General features: G+C 42.0%; 1 protein-coding gene and 1 pseudogene across 4 annotated transcripts in view; both read left to right on the forward strand.

Annotated features, from left to right (window-relative positions):
• The window catches only part of ZNF507 (zinc finger protein 507), a 47,260-nt gene extending 40,926 nt beyond the window's left edge, over nt 1–6,334 (forward strand). For all 4 annotated transcript variants that reach the window (XM_025914913.2, XM_086689563.1, XM_086689562.1 and 1 more), the window contains 2 exons: nt 2,267–2,401; nt 2,517–6,334. In XM_025914913.2, the coding sequence (XP_025770698.2) occupies nt 2,267–2,401; nt 2,517–2,892 (511 nt within the window). In that variant the 3' untranslated portion in view covers nt 2,893–6,334. The remainder of the gene's footprint in view (nt 1–2,266; nt 2,402–2,516) is intronic.
• Nucleotides 6,335–10,900: 4,566 nt separating this feature from the next.
• LOC112851242 (large ribosomal subunit protein uL14 pseudogene) lies at nt 10,901–11,502 on the forward strand (annotated as a pseudogene).
• Nucleotides 11,503–18,318: the final 6,816 nt, after the last annotated feature.

The raw sequence follows: 18,318 nt of genomic DNA on the forward strand, positions 1-18,318 counted from the left end.
CAGAGCCTGACGCAGGGCTCGAACTCGCGGACCGCGAGATCGTGACCTGGCTGAAGTCGGACGCTTAACCGACTGCGCCAGCCAGGCGCCCGTCACTGACCATTATTGACATCAGTTCATGGTAATAAGTGTACATCCAGTTCTTTTATTTTAAGCAGAGCATAATGTTCCATTATATGAAAATAAACCATTTTATTTCCACTGTGCTGTGGCAAAACAGTGGTTGTGAGTTGCATCCTTTTTTGTCTTTTTTTTTTTTTTTTAATGTTCATGGCTACAGTGAGGCTTCTTGTACATGTGTCCTTGTGAACACGTAGCCGCCTAGAACTAAAACCCAGGGTCACAGGTGTGTGCCTCTTCAGCTTTAACAGATGCTACCAGGTTGCTCTCCAGAGTTTGTACTCTGCACGCCGTCTGTGCGTTTCCGCTTCTTCACACCTGTACAGAAATGGCATTATCAGACTTACTCATCTTTCAGGCTTATGGGTGTGATGCATTTGTCTGCATATTAATGAAAATCGTATATCTTCTTTATGTTTGAATTTATGGAAATTCTTCTAAGAAATGCACATTTATTGCCCTTAAGTAGCTTGGTGTTTGCTGAGGTAAAAGGCCCTTCCCTGGCCTTGGATCTGATGTCTCAGGACCTGTATTAAAAGATAACACTGCTGAACCCACCGTAAAGCGGAAGGTGGGTTAGAGGAAGAATTTAGTCCTTGCCGTATTTAGTTGTCTTATTTATTCCCTATTGTGCTTTTTATTTTCTTTGTGCTTCATTATCAGTCACCGTGTCTCTTACTGTGAAGGGTTCAAGTAAGCTACCTGATTTGTTAGGCTTCTACTTAAGTATTTACAGGGCACCCGGCTCGGTCATTCATTAGAGCTTGAGACTCTTGATCTCAGAGTCGTGAGTTCGAGCCCTGAGTTGGGTGTAGAGATTACTTAAAAATAAAATCTTTAAAAACATTTGCAGTTGTCCAAAAAGATAAATATAATTTTATCATACAATTCAGCAGTTCTGCTCCTAGGTATTTACCCAAAAGATGAAAACTCCTATCCATACAAAAACCTGCATGTATATATTTATAGCAACTTTATTCGTAATTGCCAAAATGGGGAAGCAGCCAAGATATCCTTCAGTAGGTGAATGGATAAACAAATTGTGGTACATTTGGACAGTGGGGTATTATTTGGCGATAAGAAAAGAGCTATTGGGCCATGAAAAGAGATGAGGAACTTTAAATGTGTATGGTTAAATGAGAGAAACCGGTCTAGAAAAACTACATACTGTATGATTCCATCTATGGGACATTCTGGAAGAGGCAAAGGATCAGTGGTTGCCAGGGATTCAGGGATTGGGAGGGGTGAACACGCAGAGTGCCGAGAATATTTCAAGCAGAGAAATTACTCTTCATGATTTATCATGGTGGATACGTGACATTATGCACTTGTCAGAACACAGAGAACCGTGTAACACAAACAGTGAACCCTAGTGTAAACTGTAGACTTGTTAATGATGGATGATGTTCCCATATTGGTTCACCATTTGTATCAAATACTCCACGCTGATGCAAGACGTTACTAAGATGGGGAACTGGGTGCTGGAGAAAGGGGGCATAAACCTACAAGCGTTCTGGAAGAGTCTATTCAAAAAGAGAGTCTGTTCCTTTTTTTACTTGTTTTTAAATGTTTCATTCAGTTCAGATTTTACCAAGTGTAGCCAATTATGTGGGAACAAAATGTTATTTTGAATAGAAAACATTTTTAAGATGATTAATTATCCATTTTATTTATGAAACTTAAATTGTTGATGCTTTTCAGGACTACGACTTCCATTTTGTGTGGATCTGTAAACAAGCAGAGTTCTTGTTAAAATTACCTAATTCCTTTTTGCTTTCTTGAGAAATAGAGTGGTATAGAGAGTATCGATTTTGTGTATTTTTCTTTCTGTGTGTGGTTAAATAATTTAGAGCAAAGATTTTGTATGTTAGTATGTTAGAAATCTTTCCAAATACTGTAATAGCCAAAGTAATCTGGGATGTTTGTCATGATTCTAATAATTTTTTTACAATATAAAATCCCTAATTTTATCGATTGTAGGATATCTGTTCTAGGACACATTAGCCTCTGAAATCAATATGTCACTTACCATCAGTAACATCTTAGGTTTAGTGAAATACCGTGTCTCATAAGGCTTCAGGGAAGGAATTCCTTAATTGTCTTTAACTGATGCTGGGGATGGTTCTGACTCACTCGTGTCTTTCAGATGTTCTCTGTGTGGGTACGTGTGCAGCCATCCTCCTTCTTTGAAGTCTCACATGTGGAAGCATGCAAGTGACCAGAATTACAACTACGAACAAGTAAACAAGGCTATCAATGATGCCATTTCACAGAGTGGCAGGTATTTATCCTGTCCCTTTCCTTGTTGCTGTATGTAAACCAAAGTGAGGGTTGAATCTGCCAGGCTTACATGATAACCAACTCAAGGTGTGGTGTGTTCTGTTTTTGTTTTTAAGAGTTCTGGGGAGATCCCCTGGAAAGATGCTCTTAAACAGCAGTGAGGACAGAGCCGATCGAGCCGATCCTGTCACTGGAAGTTCTGAAAACTTGGTGTCAGCCTCAGAGCTGATTTCCCAGGCCCCCGGCGAAGTTGTAGGTTCCAACGACAACGAGAAACTGAGCCCTACGAGTAATACCTCATACAGTTTAGAAAAAAACTCCAGTTTGGCCCCTCCTGGCATGGAGTATTGTGTTTTACTCTTCTGTTGTTGTATTTGCGGTTTTGAATCTACCAGCAAAGAAAATCTCTTGGATCATATGAAAGAGCATGAGGGTGAGATCGTAAACATCATCCTAAGTAAGGACCACAACACAACTCTAAACACAAATTAGATTGAATAACTCCTTGAAGAGGGACACGGTAGAAGAGAAACCCTTTAAACCACAGGTTCACCTTTGCGCTATCAAATAACTTACTAGACACAGAAGAAATAGTTGGTGTGGGGTTTTTGTTTGCTTGTTTGTTTGTTTTGAGGAAAAGACAGATGTGACTTTGGAATCAAATTTGCAGTGTAATAAAAAGAATTCCAAATGGATAAGTGGGAATGCTATTCAAGTATCGTGAGTGAGGGGAGGTAGGTTGAGGAGGAAGCAAAAATGTAACCCTGTGTTTGCCCTGTCACCTCTGCTTAGTGGTGGGTGTATTTATTATTCAAAGCTTAATGTAGTGTAGAAATGCAAACAAAAGAGTTAAACAGCTTTTCCGGAACTTCTAAAACTTCTTGTTCCAAAGGTGTCACATCTTAAGCAGAGCTTAGTTCTCTTTGTTGTGAACTCGGACACGCCAGCTGTGGAGGGCCGGGCCTCTCATGAGGGGTGGGAGGCAGCTCTCTGAGGGCTTTTCACTGTGACCAGCAGAGTCAACAAGGAAAAGATCACCAGAGGGCTGTGAAATGATCTACCCAAATCTTTTCCCAAATCGATAGGAATGAATCATATACTCAATCTAGGATATATTTCTCCCTAAAACAGAAAGAGACCTCTGAATGCAAATCTAGATTGTAAATAGGCATTTAAGAAGTAAATTGTTGTCTTAAATTTACAGTGAATGTCTTGTGGGCAAAGGAGAAAATAGGTGAATTCCCACCAGCCTCAAACCAAGTTGCAAGGTGTGTGAAAACGGGGACTCATTTAGCACAGCGCCCTTCCCAGAGGCCCTTTCCAGGTTTGACGGAACACCGCACTTTTCTCCGTAGTTACACAGGCTGACCCTCTCTTCTGAACTAGACCAAGTGTCTCATCTCAAAGGTCTGTTCAAGCAGCCAAGTGTGAAGATTGGCATTTGATCATCAGACCTCGGAAATCTTTGGAACTCTTAAATAAAAATCATTTGAGGGACAAGAGGTGAAATTCAGAGGCCCCTTAAAATGAGTACTGCTATTGAAGATTTTACTGCCTGGAGTTTATTAATCTAGTTATACTTAGCATAAGAGGTATAATCAAATGTGGCTAAACTATAGTAAAAATTCAGGTTGTTTATAAAACTTTTAATAACAGGCGATTTGGCGCAAGTCTACAGGGTTTCTCCTATCTAGGATGTTCCATTTTGTTAGTGTGCAATAGGACATATGGACAACCAACTACAAGTGCTTTTGCATTAAAACTCGCCATCAAATACATGTAATCTTCTCATTAATTATACATTTTGTATTATAATGTATTTCAAAGTGAAGAGAACAGGGGTGGTTTTGGTTTTGCTTCTGTAGTACTGATCATTTATTTTTGTGTTGTTTTGTTGAAGTAAGGCTGGTGCACCGAGCAGTGCACTATCTTCATGGTGCTCTTTCTGAACTTGATCTCTAACATGTTCTAGAGCTGAGGCTGTGAGTCTGATAAGTTTAGAAGACATTGATTACTCTGTAGACACATTTTAGGAAAGAATTCCCTTCCCCAAGTCCAGGTATGGACTGAATGAATTAATATTTTTAAGATAGCATCAGGAACTATTACTTGGGGCCAGGCCATCTTGAAACATTGTTCAGTTTTTTTCTACATCTTATTTTGATGATGATATTTAAACAAACAGAATCGATTGTAATTGCCAGCTGTTTGATTTAGGTAGCTTTATTTATGAGAGTTAATCCGTTTCTGATAGGTGGTTTTTAAAAACATAAAATGAATTTATAGATACCAATTATATATATTATCCAAATTCACTGCATGTGGATTTATGTTCATTTTCTCCTGTTTTCAGAATTAAAAGACAATTCTATTTCATTTCATGTTTAAGTAAATATTTTAAATGGTTCCATTCTTACCGCTCATTCTGAAAATTAACAACCCTTATTAGCAGAATTTTGTTTTATAAAGGTTCCTTGGTTTTAATTTCATGTAATCGTTTGGAAAATACTAATAACCAAAAAAAAAAAAAAAAAAAAAAAAATCCCAAAAGCATTCATAGTGAGTTTTTAAATAACCTTCAGTTCCCTAACCCATTTCTGTTGATTGTTACTTAAATTTTCCATTTGGAATCATGAATTTAAAATTTCCCTAGCTCGTGGGAAAAAATTCACCCAGAAGTTCCAAACCTTTCAACGCTCATCTGACTCTGGCCTAAAATGCCCTCAAAAGCTTTCTGTGGGGCTTTGGGAAGAACCATATGCCATGGGTGTTCTGTACCTTCCTGTGACCATTTTGTGGCGAGCTTGAAGTTAACTGCGTCTCCACCAAGAACAATTGTTTCTAAAAGTAATAATGAAGGCTGAGTATGCAATGTTAATTGTAAAAGAGATAGGTATTGGAATAATCATCAGGAACTCCCTTCATAGGAATAACTATTTAGTGGTACTAGGTCTTTTGCCATATAAAGATCATAGTATTTGTTTCCCACTCTGAACACCTACCAGTTGTAAGATTTGATAGTAAAACTAGTTTTTAAAAGAAACTGACTGGATAAGGCAAAGGCAGGGAGGGCGGAAGACGGTGCATTGCATTCTGATCATCACAAGTAATACTTTCCAAGGGTCAACATTTTCTCTCACTCACTACTAGTCCAGAATGTGGTTGGTGTCCCCAGCGTTCTAACAGTCCCATGCCTGTACTCCAGTGGATCCCTAGACATTAGTTCTGTGTGCAGCCAGTGCGTTGCAACGACACTGGCAGAAGCTTTTGTTCTAGATCCTCTCATCCTATTCGAGGTAGCTGTTGGTGGCTTCATTATTATTTTCTCTGTCTTTTCTCACAAAGCAGATGGTGGGCACCCATGTTTACATTGTATCTTCCCACAATGTACTTGGCTTGACAAAGACAAGCAGGCTTCTCTATTGAGACTTATTATATTTTTAGTTTTCATAGACACTTATTTAATCTTTTTTTATTGTACAGCAAGGTGCTCTAAGTAATATTCTATAAAATATATTTAATAGAAATTTGAGTTTGATATTCATGGACATGAATACATGTATTTTTTTAAGAAATAAGTATTGTGTAACACTATGGCATTGCTTCTATAGCCAAAGTCTAAAAATTTCTGGAACACTGACATGTAAAGACTACAGTTAATTCTGACACTGTATCTTATTAAAATAGGATGATTTGCATTTTGTAAAATTATCCTGCACATCGAGCTGCATGCCTTAAAGCCTAAAACTCTAGGATCGTGTTCATGGTAGAACAGTTCATCTGTTCAACAAACAGTGAAGCAAGGTCTATAGTGCTTCTTTAACTACCTTTGGAAATACTGTACAATGTTAGAATAATTTATTTTGCTTTACAGGAGTTTGTCATGTATTGACTTTAATATTGTATTTTGGTAATAAATTTTTTGTTAAAAACACTCGCCTCTGAAGTTTTATCACCAAAGGTTTTTATCATTTTTATCTTGGAAATGTTGATTTGGTCACTTGGAAAGTGGGGTTTAAATACTGAAGAGCTTCCCAAGGGTTGAACTTACGATTATGGCTTCTGATTACCCTTTGGTGACTTCTTCAGCTATTGCTGGCTAGCATGCAACTCTGTTACACAGAGATGACTGAAAAAGTATTTAGATTGTTTTAATCACTGTAAACATTCACTCTGGTTTTGAAGCTTTTTGCCCTTACTACTCGGTTCTTCATTTTCTCTCCCGAATCGCATTTTTCTGTGCTCTCAGTTCTACAGTGACAGTGCTGGAGACTAGCTGTATTCATGACAATTAGCATTCTTTATGGAAGGCCCGAAACGACAATCATGTGTTCACACCTGATCATTTTGTGGTCTACATCAGATACGTTCTCCAGTTAGCTTTGTTGGCTGCATTGAGAGGTAAAGCTGACATCGTCTCACTGTGTCATTGGTCTGGTTATCCTGGGCCACCTCAGCTTAGAGTTGAGAGGCCAAGTGTTTCTTCCCAACAGCTATAATCCGCTGTCCTGTCTCCCTAGAGGCAACGTAATTATACCCCCTATCTTTTAAGACCCAAATGCCAACACTTTGTCACTAAACTCCAGGTTAGTTGTAGAAATCCCATCATGGAACTTCTAGAACATCGGCTGCAGTTGGTTAGCCGCTGTTTCCAGTGAGCACTTGAAATACGACTGGCATGCGGTGAGTATACAATGCACGACCGTTTTGAAGGCTTAAACAAAAAGTGAAGTATCTTATTAATAGTTTTATATTAATTACATGTTGAAATGATATTTGGGGTTAAATAAAACGTACTATTAAAATTAACTTTTTTCCCAATGTAGCTACTAGAAGAATTTTAATTACGCAGGTGGCTAATGTAATGTTTCTGCTGGACGGTGCTAGTCTAGAAGAGGGATTAGTAAACTACATCCCTTGCTTCAGTTCAAGCCTGCCACTGGTAAAAACCAGTAAATAAAGTTTTATTGGGGGGCACCTGGGTGGCTCGGTCGGTTAAGTGTCTGACTTCGGCTCAGGTCATGATCTCACGGTCCGTGAGTTCGAGCCCCGCGTCAGGCTCTGTGCTGACAGCTCAGAGCCTGGAGCCTGCTTTGGATTCTGTCTCCCTGTCTCTCCGCCCCTCCCCTGCTCACACACTCTCGCTCTCTTGCTCTCAAAAATAAACATTAATGATAATAATAAAGTTTTCTTGGAATATAGCTGTATTTATTGGTTTACATGTTGCATGTGGTTATCTTCAAGGTACAACAGCAGCATTGAGCAGTGGTGACAGAGACCGGATGGCCCACAAAGCCCAGATTACTTACTGTTTGTTTGATAGTAAATAGTTCCATAGAAAATTTCTGTCTGCTGACCTCTGACCTGGAGGAATAATGGTGTGATCCGTGCTTTAAAGCTACCAGAAAGAAAAAAGCTTTTTATAAAGAAAGCTTTTTATAGCACTGTTTTCTAGCTAAGTTGTATTATTTCTCCCCCCGTAATTTTTATAAAGTCTTCCTGTTTTTCCACAGCCCTTATCCATAATTTATGACTTTAACCTGTTTCATCGTCTCTGTTCTTTAAAGCCAAACACAATTTGTTTAAAATAACAGTGCACGATTAAATAATGCTGCTATAAAAAGTACTGTCTTTTCCTCCTGCCAACCTTGCGGTGTTGCTGGTGCCCTCCCTGCCTCGCCCTTTCGGTGCCGTGGGCACCACTGCTGATAGTGTGGCAGTTCCAGGGACATGTCTCACTGCGGTGCACGGCAACCATGGCAGCTAATCCACTCAACTGGGGTGACAACTGACTTCAGTAATCCCGGACACACAGAAAAGAGTCTTTGATGCACCGCTTTGTAACGGATAAAAGCCAGATTCATGGAGGTGGTAGTTGGCTTTCGTGTAGATCTATTGACTAAACCGGCCAAGTGAAGAAACAGTCAACAGTACTTTTTGACCTACATGTCCTCCAGATCTGTCAGCAAAGACATAAAATGAACATTTTCGGCCCCGTAAATTCTTTGAAAAGTTTTTAACTGGGGCCATATGACAAGCTTACTCAGGTCATGTGTTTTGGTTTATATCTCAGGGTCCAAATGACTGTAAGGTGCTTGAGCCATTGCCAGAGTCCTACCTGTGCAGCAGAATCCACTTCTTTGTATATTGTGTTGGGGGACTCGACCCCACTTTTGTGATGGCACATTAATGTGCTGTGTCTCGTTTTCTCATCGAACCATGAAGTGTTTGTGAGATGATGACCTACTTGATTTTCTCATTTACTGAGTTATTTCTTCCAGTAATGGGTAATCATGTTCACTTGTTTGCCTTACAAAAGTAGATCATAGTAGATCTTCTCTGGAATTAAAGAGTTTAATTTTAGGCATCTCCTATAAATTCTTAGATGTATATGACAAAATTAGCAAATGCTGGTGTCTTTTTGCTTCCTAACCCAGCCACGTTTATGCCAAGTGTCGCTGAATGCAGATAGTAAAGGCACCATCCTGTAAAAGTTGGCAAAACTGGATGTATGACAGAAGCTTCTAGGGTAATACTGAGGTACGTGGGGCCTTTGTTTGGGAAGGACATTACATAGGTAGCTGGAGTTTGAGATACACAAATCCGAAAATAATGAATCCTTGACCATAAGCTGAGACTCAACCATTCCATCTTTCCGATTCCTCGGCTTTATCCTTTCTTCAGAAAAGAAAAAGGAGGTGTGCCTGGGTGGCTCAGTCGGTTGAGCGTCTGACTTTGGTTCACGTCATGATCTCACGGTACATGGGTTTGAGCCCGTGTCGGTCTCTGTGCTGTCAGCTCAGAACCTGGAGCCTGCTTCAGATTCTGTGTCTATCTGCCTCTCCCGCTTGTTCTCTTTCTCTCTCTCTCTCTCTCTCTCAGAAGTAAATAAACATAAAAAAAATTTTTTGGGGGCGCCTGGGTGGCTCAGTCAGTTAAGCGTCTGACTTCGGCTCAGGTCACGATCTCGCGGTATGTGAGTTCGAGCCCCGCGTCGGGCTCTGTGCTGACTGCTCGGAGCCTGGAGCCTGTTTCAGATTCTGTGTCTCCCTCTCTCTCTGACCCTCCCCCGTTCATGCTCTGTCTCTCTCTGTCTCAAAAATCAACGTTAAAAAAAAAAAATTTTTTTTTTAATTTTTTTAAAGAAAAAGGATACTTGCCCATGTCATCACCATTGGTATCAAATAATAATGAAATGGCTTTTTAAATTATTAATCTTAAAAATTGTGACCTGAAGAGACCCTCAGCAAAATAAAGTTGTTCATTTTTCAGGTCTTTTATTAGTACCGAACCATGTTATTTAAAGGCTCATTGTCACTACAGTGCACATCTCCAGATTTCTGTATTTTCTACTTGTCATTTTATCAATTCTGGTATCTGTATTTCAGAAACAACGTGGCTGCCTTTTACTGAAATAGGCACATCGATCCACATCTTGCTTTCTGTTTATATCTCCAGCCCTATTTAAATTCAGTATTTCCAACCACAAAAGGTGTTAGAAAATTCTATTTCAGGCTTATGAGAAAAAGTACAGCAGGACGTGGCTCAAACCTTAAGCTGTATTTATTTCTGATCTTCTGCAGCTAATGTACAAAAAAAGTTATGCTGGAATAATTAAATAAACCAGTGGTTTCAAGGTTACCTTCATGTTTTTAAGCCCTTCTCCACTGGGAAGCAGGAGAACACGGTGAGGTAGTGTCTGTCTACAATGGTGATACTGGGGTCCGTGCGGAGAATCACCGTAGAGGTCAAGAAATCTAGGGCTTTTCGGAATCTGTGCCCACCTTGTGCTCAGTGTGCAACTGCTGATTCAGAGGCTCCAGCGTACTGCCTGGCAATTTTTAAAACGGAACTTTGTAGCAGTGGGAAGAAAACACAAGTAGGAATCTTCCTAATGGGAAAGCAGTCACCACATCCCATCTGCGACAAGCAGAGGAATGTCTAGGAGACAGCGCCCCAGGGCTGCCCACGAAGTGGGTACTGCTACCTCAGGTGGTTTGGAATACATTCTGGCTTTACCCTTTTGAGTGTCTTTTAAGTTCAATTATTCCTTTTTTTCCCTGACCTGTAAAGCTGACAGTAATACCTACCTCATAGAGTTGTGGGGATTAAATGAGATGGTCTACAAAACACTTCGTCAAGTCCTGAGAGTTCTGGACCATGCTTGGTTCCAAGCCACGTGATCCTGAGTAAGGCATTCAAGCATTTTTGAGACTCCGTTTCTTCTTCGGTAGAACAGATGGTAATACGTAAGCCCTGTGGGGTTGCTGTGAAAGTTCATAACCATGTGTATATAGGGCCTGGCCGTCTAGGGGCTCAGCAGCGGTTGCTTCAGTTGATGCGTTCTGTGACAACCTTGTTCTTGTTACAACCTTGGAAGGAACCGAAGAACCATGCTGGCTTGTGTCTTGAGGAAGAGCACTCAAAACATCCGATCCCTCCAAAGACGCCAAAAAAGTCAAAACCTATTTCCCAGTCCCTAGGATATTGTAGACAGGTCATGTCACATCTAAAAGATAGTCCAGCGTTCAAGTTGTCAAAACGCGGACGTGGTGGGTGGTCTGGTGGGAAATTCCGAGCTTCCCCGGGTCTTCCAGTAGGAGGCGATATCAACTGTGCTGACAGCACAGGAGCCAAAAATCTGTGTGTCATCTCTGTGATGGGGGATCAAGGGGCGACTGAACAGACTTCCTGCTGCTGCTGTGGGGGACACGGTGATGGCCACAGTGAAGAAAGGCAAGCCAGAGCTCAGGAAGAAGGTACATCCGGTGGTGGTAATTCAACGAGAGTCATACAGGAGAAAAGATGGCATGTTTCTCTAAGGATATCACAGAGATCATAGTAAACAACAAAGGCAAAATGAAGGGTTCTGCTATCACAGGACCAGCTGCAAAGGACCGTGAAGACTTGTGGGCCAGGATTGCATCCAATGCTGGCAGCATTGCACGATTTTTTGGTGTATCAAAACATTTTTTTTAATGGGGCGCATGGGTGGCTCGGTCGGTGAAGCGTCCAACTTCATGTTAGGTCATGATCTCACAGGCCCGCTTCAGGTTCTGTGTCTCCCTCTCCCTCTGCCCCTTCCCTGCTTGTGCTCTGTTTCTGTCTGTCTCTCAAAAACAAAAAAAAAATTTTTTTAATTTGATAAAAATTTTAAATTATTTGCTCCCTCCCCCCCCCCCCCCCCCCCCCCCCCGGCGCCAAAAAAAAAAAAAAAAAAATCCATTAAAGGGAAAAGCACAGCGGGGCTCCTGGGTGGCTCAGTCGGTTGAGCATCTAACTTTGGTTTCAGCTCGGGTCCTGATCCCAGTGTCATGGGACAGAGCCCTGCATCAGACTCTGAGCGGACAAGGAGCCTGCTTGGGATTCTCTCTACCCCCTCTCTCCCCCTTCCTCGCTCTCTCTCAAAACAAATAAAGAGGGGGAAAGTGTATCTCCAGGGTGTGGGTAGCGCTCCAGCCACCAAAACTTAATCCATACCAGTGTTTGAACCTTTTTTTTTTTCATTATTACCACCCTAAGGAGCCCTATTATGGTTTTCCTAATCAGCCCCCCAACCCCTGAAATTTGAATACCTTAGATATACTGTATATCTGTGCTTGATACATAAAAAGAGTAGGATTTTTTTTTCCACCCCTACCCAGACCAATTGCCTCCCCATTGGGGGTGGGGGCGGGGGGTGGATATTACCACGGAGAATGCATGCTCTTATGTAAATGACCTGGTTGATGATAGTTGTGGGGAGAGTAAGCTACTACAACCAACTCAGCTTTCTGGTTTCTGGTCCAGACTAAAAATGCAAAAGGTCGTCAAGAGATTTTGATTAAAAACCCTCTCCAAGATGGCTTTATCTGCTCTTCCATCATGTGGGGATCACAAAAGCACTGAATCCACCCAGTACAGTCTACACAGCTGCTGGGGTTCCAGTGGTCCTGGCTGACAGTCCCACCTGTGAATTCTTATGCATAAGGAGTCCTTTGAGCTGACTTACCAATATTCATGGGGGGACCCAGGAGGGTCGCAGAAGAACACTTCATGAAAATCCAACCCAGTGCTAGATTAGCCACAATTTAAGGCAGGATAAAATATCTTAGTTTGAGAGTGTTAGAAACATATACATTTCTGGCTCAAACTCCTACTTCTTCCTACAGAAAAAAACAGAACTCCCAAGCCAGACAATACGCTTTGGCATCTGTTGGTAGGAAATGTGTACTTCTAGGAGTTTTAGACACCTGTTGTGTTATGCCTGTTGCAGGGGATGACATTAGAGCAGTCCAAAGGAACAAACTGGGAAGACCAGCCAAGGCCACTGGACTAGAACAGCCAACATCTAGGAATCATCACATTTGGCAAGAAGCTTATGTGATAAAGCATCACCATCTGCTTTAATTGAATAACTTGACTATTCATGTCCTCATTTGAAATATACAAGTACGACATTATTCTAACCATGGAAATTAGAAAAGAAGGTGTAAGGGGATGGGGACCCTGGGCGGCTCAGTCGGTTAAGCGTCCGACTCTTGATTTCGGCTCAGATCATGATCTCACGGTTCGTGGGATTGAGCCCCAGGTCGGGCTATGCACTGACAGCTAGAAGACTGCTTGGAATTCTCTCTCCCTCTCTCCGCCTTTCCCCTGCTTATAAATGCTCTTTCTCTCTCTCTTTCAAAAGAAACTTAAAAAAAAAAGGGGGTGTAGGTAGGAATAACAGACAAGTAGAGCTAAGAGTATCGGGTATTAAGGCAAATGAAACCAAATCGGTAATGCTTAAACACTGTTAAGTTTAGGGACGCCTGGGTGGCTCAGTCGGTTAAACGTCCAACTTCGGCTCAGGTCATGATCTTACAGCTCGTGCATTTGACCCCTGCGTTGGCCTCTGTTGCTGACAGCTCAGAGCCTGAAGCCTGCTTCAGATTCTGTGTCTCCCTCCCTCTCTCTGCTCCCTCCCCTGCTCATGCTCTCTCTCTCAAAAATCAACATAAAAGAAAAATACCGTTAACTTTAAAAGTCAGATAATTGTGCACCTAGCTAATCTGCCTATGAATTTCACCATTTTTAATTTGATCTAATTTAATTTTAAGTAGGCTCCACACCCAATGCAGGGCTTGAACTCATGACCCTGAGATCAAGTGATATAGTTTACCAACTGAGCCAGCCAAGCACCCCTGAATTCCACTATGTAAACCACTACAAATCTAATACAAAGTTGATCAAAGGAAGAAAAAAAAAATCAACAATAACAATATTTCATAATGCCTTTTTTAAAGAATCTCACAGGGAAGGACTCCAGTGTAATGTCAATGCCTGTGCAACTCTGTAATGATCTGTGTGCACTGAGGAAGTGGACCCTTGACTCGGCACAGGTGCCCTAAGATGAAGCACACCGAGCCAGGCTCCAAAGGATGCTGCAGGCACAGCCTGTCTGCAGCCTCTGGTGTGGGTTGTACATAAGGGGTGTATAGAATAATCCAGTGGAATGCAGGCAGAACATATTAGGACTTCCCTTTGTATTTACCTCAGTTAAATATATGTATGTGTATACACTGACACAAAGAGGACAAACTTTTTTATCTGATGAAGGTATGCGAGCAAAAGTCTGCTCCTTTATCAAGACACGTGAAAAGCTAACCCTTGTGGACAAGAGGGAAAAACACGAAGTGCATGAGAGCACTGTTAGAAAAACATATGTGGTTGGCCAAACTGTCTCCAAATGAATAGGTGTTCCTATAATAGCATACCCAGTGTTAAAAAGATCTCACTTTGCCCAAACGTTCCTATCAATTTTATACAATTCTAGTAAAAACCTCCATAGGTTCTTTGTTGGAAACTGATAAATGGCTGGAGTTCATCTGAGCCAACAGATATGTAAAACTTGCCAAAACGTGACTTTTTAAGAAGTGTTTATTTTTGAGAGAGAAAGAGCAGAGGAGAGGCAGAGAAAGAGGGGGAGAGATTGAATCCCCAGCAGGCTCTGGGCTGACAAGCACAGAACCCGATGCAGGGCTCGAACCCATGAACCGTGAGATCATGACCTGTGTCAAAATCAAGAGTCGGATGCTTACCTAACTGAGCCACCCAGATGCCCTGACATGTGTTTAAAAGAAATATACTGGGGGCGCCTGGGTGACTCAGTCGGTTGAGCGTCCGGCTTTGGCTCAGGTCATGATCTCATAGCTCGTGAGTTCAAGCCCCGCATCAGGCTCTGTGCTGACAGCTCAGAGCCTGGAGCCTGCTTCGGATTCTGGGTCTCCCTCTCTCTCTGCTCCTCCCCTGCTCACACTCTGTCTCTCTCTCAAAAATAAATAAAGATTTTTAAAAAAAATTTTTTTAAAAAGAAAAGAAATATAATAAAGGGGGCACTTGTTCTCGCAAGTATGAAAGGCTTTCTATAAAGAAACAGTAGTTACAAATATGTGGAACTGTTGCACAGAGTTCCTTTTTAAAGTCACTTAAACATAATAGTTAACAAACAGGCCATATACATACAGGAATTAGTATGTGATACAGGTAATTCGAAGAATAATGGGGAAATAGCTGACCAACCAGCCAGAAAGAAATTATATCAGACCGCCATCTCACCCCATATTAAAAAGATGCCATATTTTTAAAAACTGGAAGAAAGTATTTTTAAAATTTTACAATCTTGCAGTGAGAAAGGTTTTCCTAAGCATGATGGAAAAACCCAGAAGCTATAAAGGGAAAGGTGATAGATTTGACAATATAAAAATGGAAAAACTGCTACATAACAAAAGACACCTGACGAGGCATACAATAAGGAGGAAACCTCTGCAGGGTATGTGACCAAAAGTTCATTTCTATAATCTGTAAATACTCCCTTCACATCAAGATTAAATCCATGACTGGTCAAAGAACACAAAAAGACAAATCATAGAAAAAGAAACACAAACAGCCAATAAACCCCTGATACAACTGTCCCACCTCACAAATAGCATTTAAATGATACCTCGGGGCACCTGATAGGATACGGGGTGGCTCAGTCGATTAAGAGTTCAACTCGACCTCAGCTCAGGTCTTGATCTCAGAGTCGTGAGTTTGAGCCCCATGTTGGGCTCTGAGATGGGGGTGAAGCCTACTTACTAATAATAATAACAAAAGTGAGACCTCACTTGTCACATAAGATCGGCAATGACTAAAAATATCCGTTGTTGGATTGTTGGCAAAGGCACAAAGAGATAAGCAGTGGAACACGCATTGGTGGACGTGTAGAATCGTTAACCTTTTTGGAAAGTAGTTTGCCAATGTTTATCATAGTATTTTCAAATGTTTATTTTTGAGAGAGTGAACACAAGCAGGGGAGGGGAAGAGAGAGGGGGAACAGAGGATCTGAAGCGGGCTCTGCACTGACAGCAACGAGCCCGGCTTGGGGCTCAAACTCACAAACCACGAGATCATGACCTGAGCCAAAGTCGGATGCTCAACCGACTAAGCTACCCAGGTGCCCTATCATAATTTAAAATAGGAATTCTAGCAATTCTACTTCCAGAAATATGTCCTAAAGAATTACATAAATATAAGGATATTCTTTTTTTTTTTTTTAATTTTTTTTTTCAACATTTATTTATTTTTGGGACAGAGAGAGACAGAGCATGAACGGGGGAGGGGCAGAGAGAGAGGGAGACACAGAATTGGAAACAGGCTCCAGGCTCCGAGCCATCAGCCCAGAGCCTGACGCGGGGCTCGAACTCATGGACCGCAAGATCGTGACCTGGCTGAAGTCGGACGCTTAACCGACTGCGCCACCCAGGCGCCCCAATATAAGGATATTCTTGACAGCATTGCTTGTAATAGGATAAAACTAAAAAATAACCTGTATGTCCAATCAGAGGGGAATAGTTAAATAAAATTATGATATATCCATGCAGAGCAATTGTTTTTAGGTTTATTTATTTACTTAGAGAGAGAGCGCGCACAAACGGGAGGGACAGAGAGAGAGAGAGAGAGAGAGAGAGAGAGAGAGAATCCCAAGCAGGTTCCACACTGTCAGCACGGAGCCTAACTCAGGGCTTGATCCTATGCCCGTGAAATCATGACCTGAGCCAAAATCGAGTTGGACACTTTAGCAACGGAGCGACCCAGGCGCCTCCCCCCAACCCCGACAGAAGAATATTACGGGATTGTTCACCTATCATTGTGTAACAAAATTACCCCAAAACTGAATGGCTTAAAACAGTAAACATTTCTTTTCCTGTTATTTCCATGTCAGATATTTGGGAGTGGCAGGTGGGCATTTCTGGCTCGGGACCTCTCATGAGGCTGCAGTGTCTGAAGGTTGCCCTGGAGCTGGCAGACCCTTCCTCTAAGGTGGCTCACTCACATGGCTGGCAAAGGGGTGCTGGTTGTTGGCCGGAGATCGGTTGCTGCCCAAGTGGCCTTCTCCACTGGCTGAATGTCCTCACAACGTGGTGGCTGGGGGCCCCTAAGTGACCGATCCAAGAGGGGCTACGGCTGAAACTGGGAAATTTGAAGACTGACTGGCATGTTAGTCAGGTCAGAGAGAGTGCAGGGAGACACTTGCAAAACCTCCAACAGAAATTTATGAATGGGAAGTGAGATGAGGCTGGAGAGATAAATGGAGGCCGATTCGTGGCAGTAATTCCAAGCTGTGTTAAGGAGCTTGATTTTTATATGAAGCCGGTAAGATCGCTCTGGTTATTACATGGAGGGTGGAATGAATAGACAAGGACAGGGGGCAGGGATGGAGGTCAGGCCATCAGTTAGGAGGCCATTAAAGTGATCCTGACAAGGAATGGTAACTTGGATTAGGGGGGATGGCAATAGAGGGGGAGAAAAATCAGGGAGCTTCTGAGATATTAGGAAAAAGTCCAATAGGACTCCATGTTTAGATACGTGGATTACACAACAGGAAGGAACCACGTTTGGCTCCTGGGGTTGTGACTTGAGCAATTAGGTGAATGGGGCACATGGGATGAAGAGCAGGTTGGGGATTAGAAAAAGTTTTTAATGAGTTTGAGATGCTTACACACATGGAAACGTTGAATAGTCAGTGGCCACATGGGACCTGGAGGTCAGGGAATATATGCCTGGACATAAAAACGTATGAGCCATCAGGACATTAGTGGACAATAGAGCCATGAACCAGAGAACCGTTGCTTTGAAAAGGAAGAGTTTACAAGAGACTGAAAAGGAACGCCAGAAAGGTTAATAGGAACACCAGGAGTCTACTGTCACAGAAGATACCGCCGTGATCAACAGTGGTCACACCACTAAGCCAAGCAATTTAAAACAGAACATTGTATATCAGATAGGAAAAAGAGTGCTCTCCCTCGGTCCCAAGGTGGAGTACTTTTATAGGAAGGACGTCAATAGCATCGATGACTTCTGGTGTGGTGCTTCTCCAAGTGTGATGTACAAATAACCTGGGGACTATAGTAAAATGCAGATTCTGGCTCAGTAGGTCTCAGTAGGGGAGGGCCTGAGAGCCTGTGTTTCTAAGAAAGTCCCCGGCGATACTGATACCCCTGGCCCACAAACATTTTGAATAGAGAGGTTCTGCTGTGGCTTTCAAACTTTACTCAGCACAGACTCACACGGAGAACATTTTAAAACAGATTATTGGACCCCATCCCTACAGATTATGATTCAGTGGGTCTGGGGCAGGATCTGATAATCTGCATTTCCAACAACCTCCCTGGAGATGGTGACAATGATGCCACAGGTCCCCAAGACCACAGTTTGAATTGCACACTTCTACAAGACCACAGCTTAACTACTGCGGGCCACAACAGGGAGAAATCCATATGGATTTCAAGACATAATGCAAACAAGAAGTATTCTTGAACACCACTGGAGTCAGTCCATGACCAGAGCTCATTGAGGGCAGGGCCTGCTAGTTACCCATCACCCCCATGGTTACTGTATCAAAGCTAAGTACTCATC

This window comes from Puma concolor, chromosome E2 (genome assembly GCF_028749965.1).
Source record: "Puma concolor isolate L17-30 chromosome E2, mPumCon1.1.hap2, whole genome shotgun sequence".
Taxonomy (NCBI): domain Eukaryota; kingdom Metazoa; phylum Chordata; class Mammalia; order Carnivora; family Felidae; genus Puma; species Puma concolor.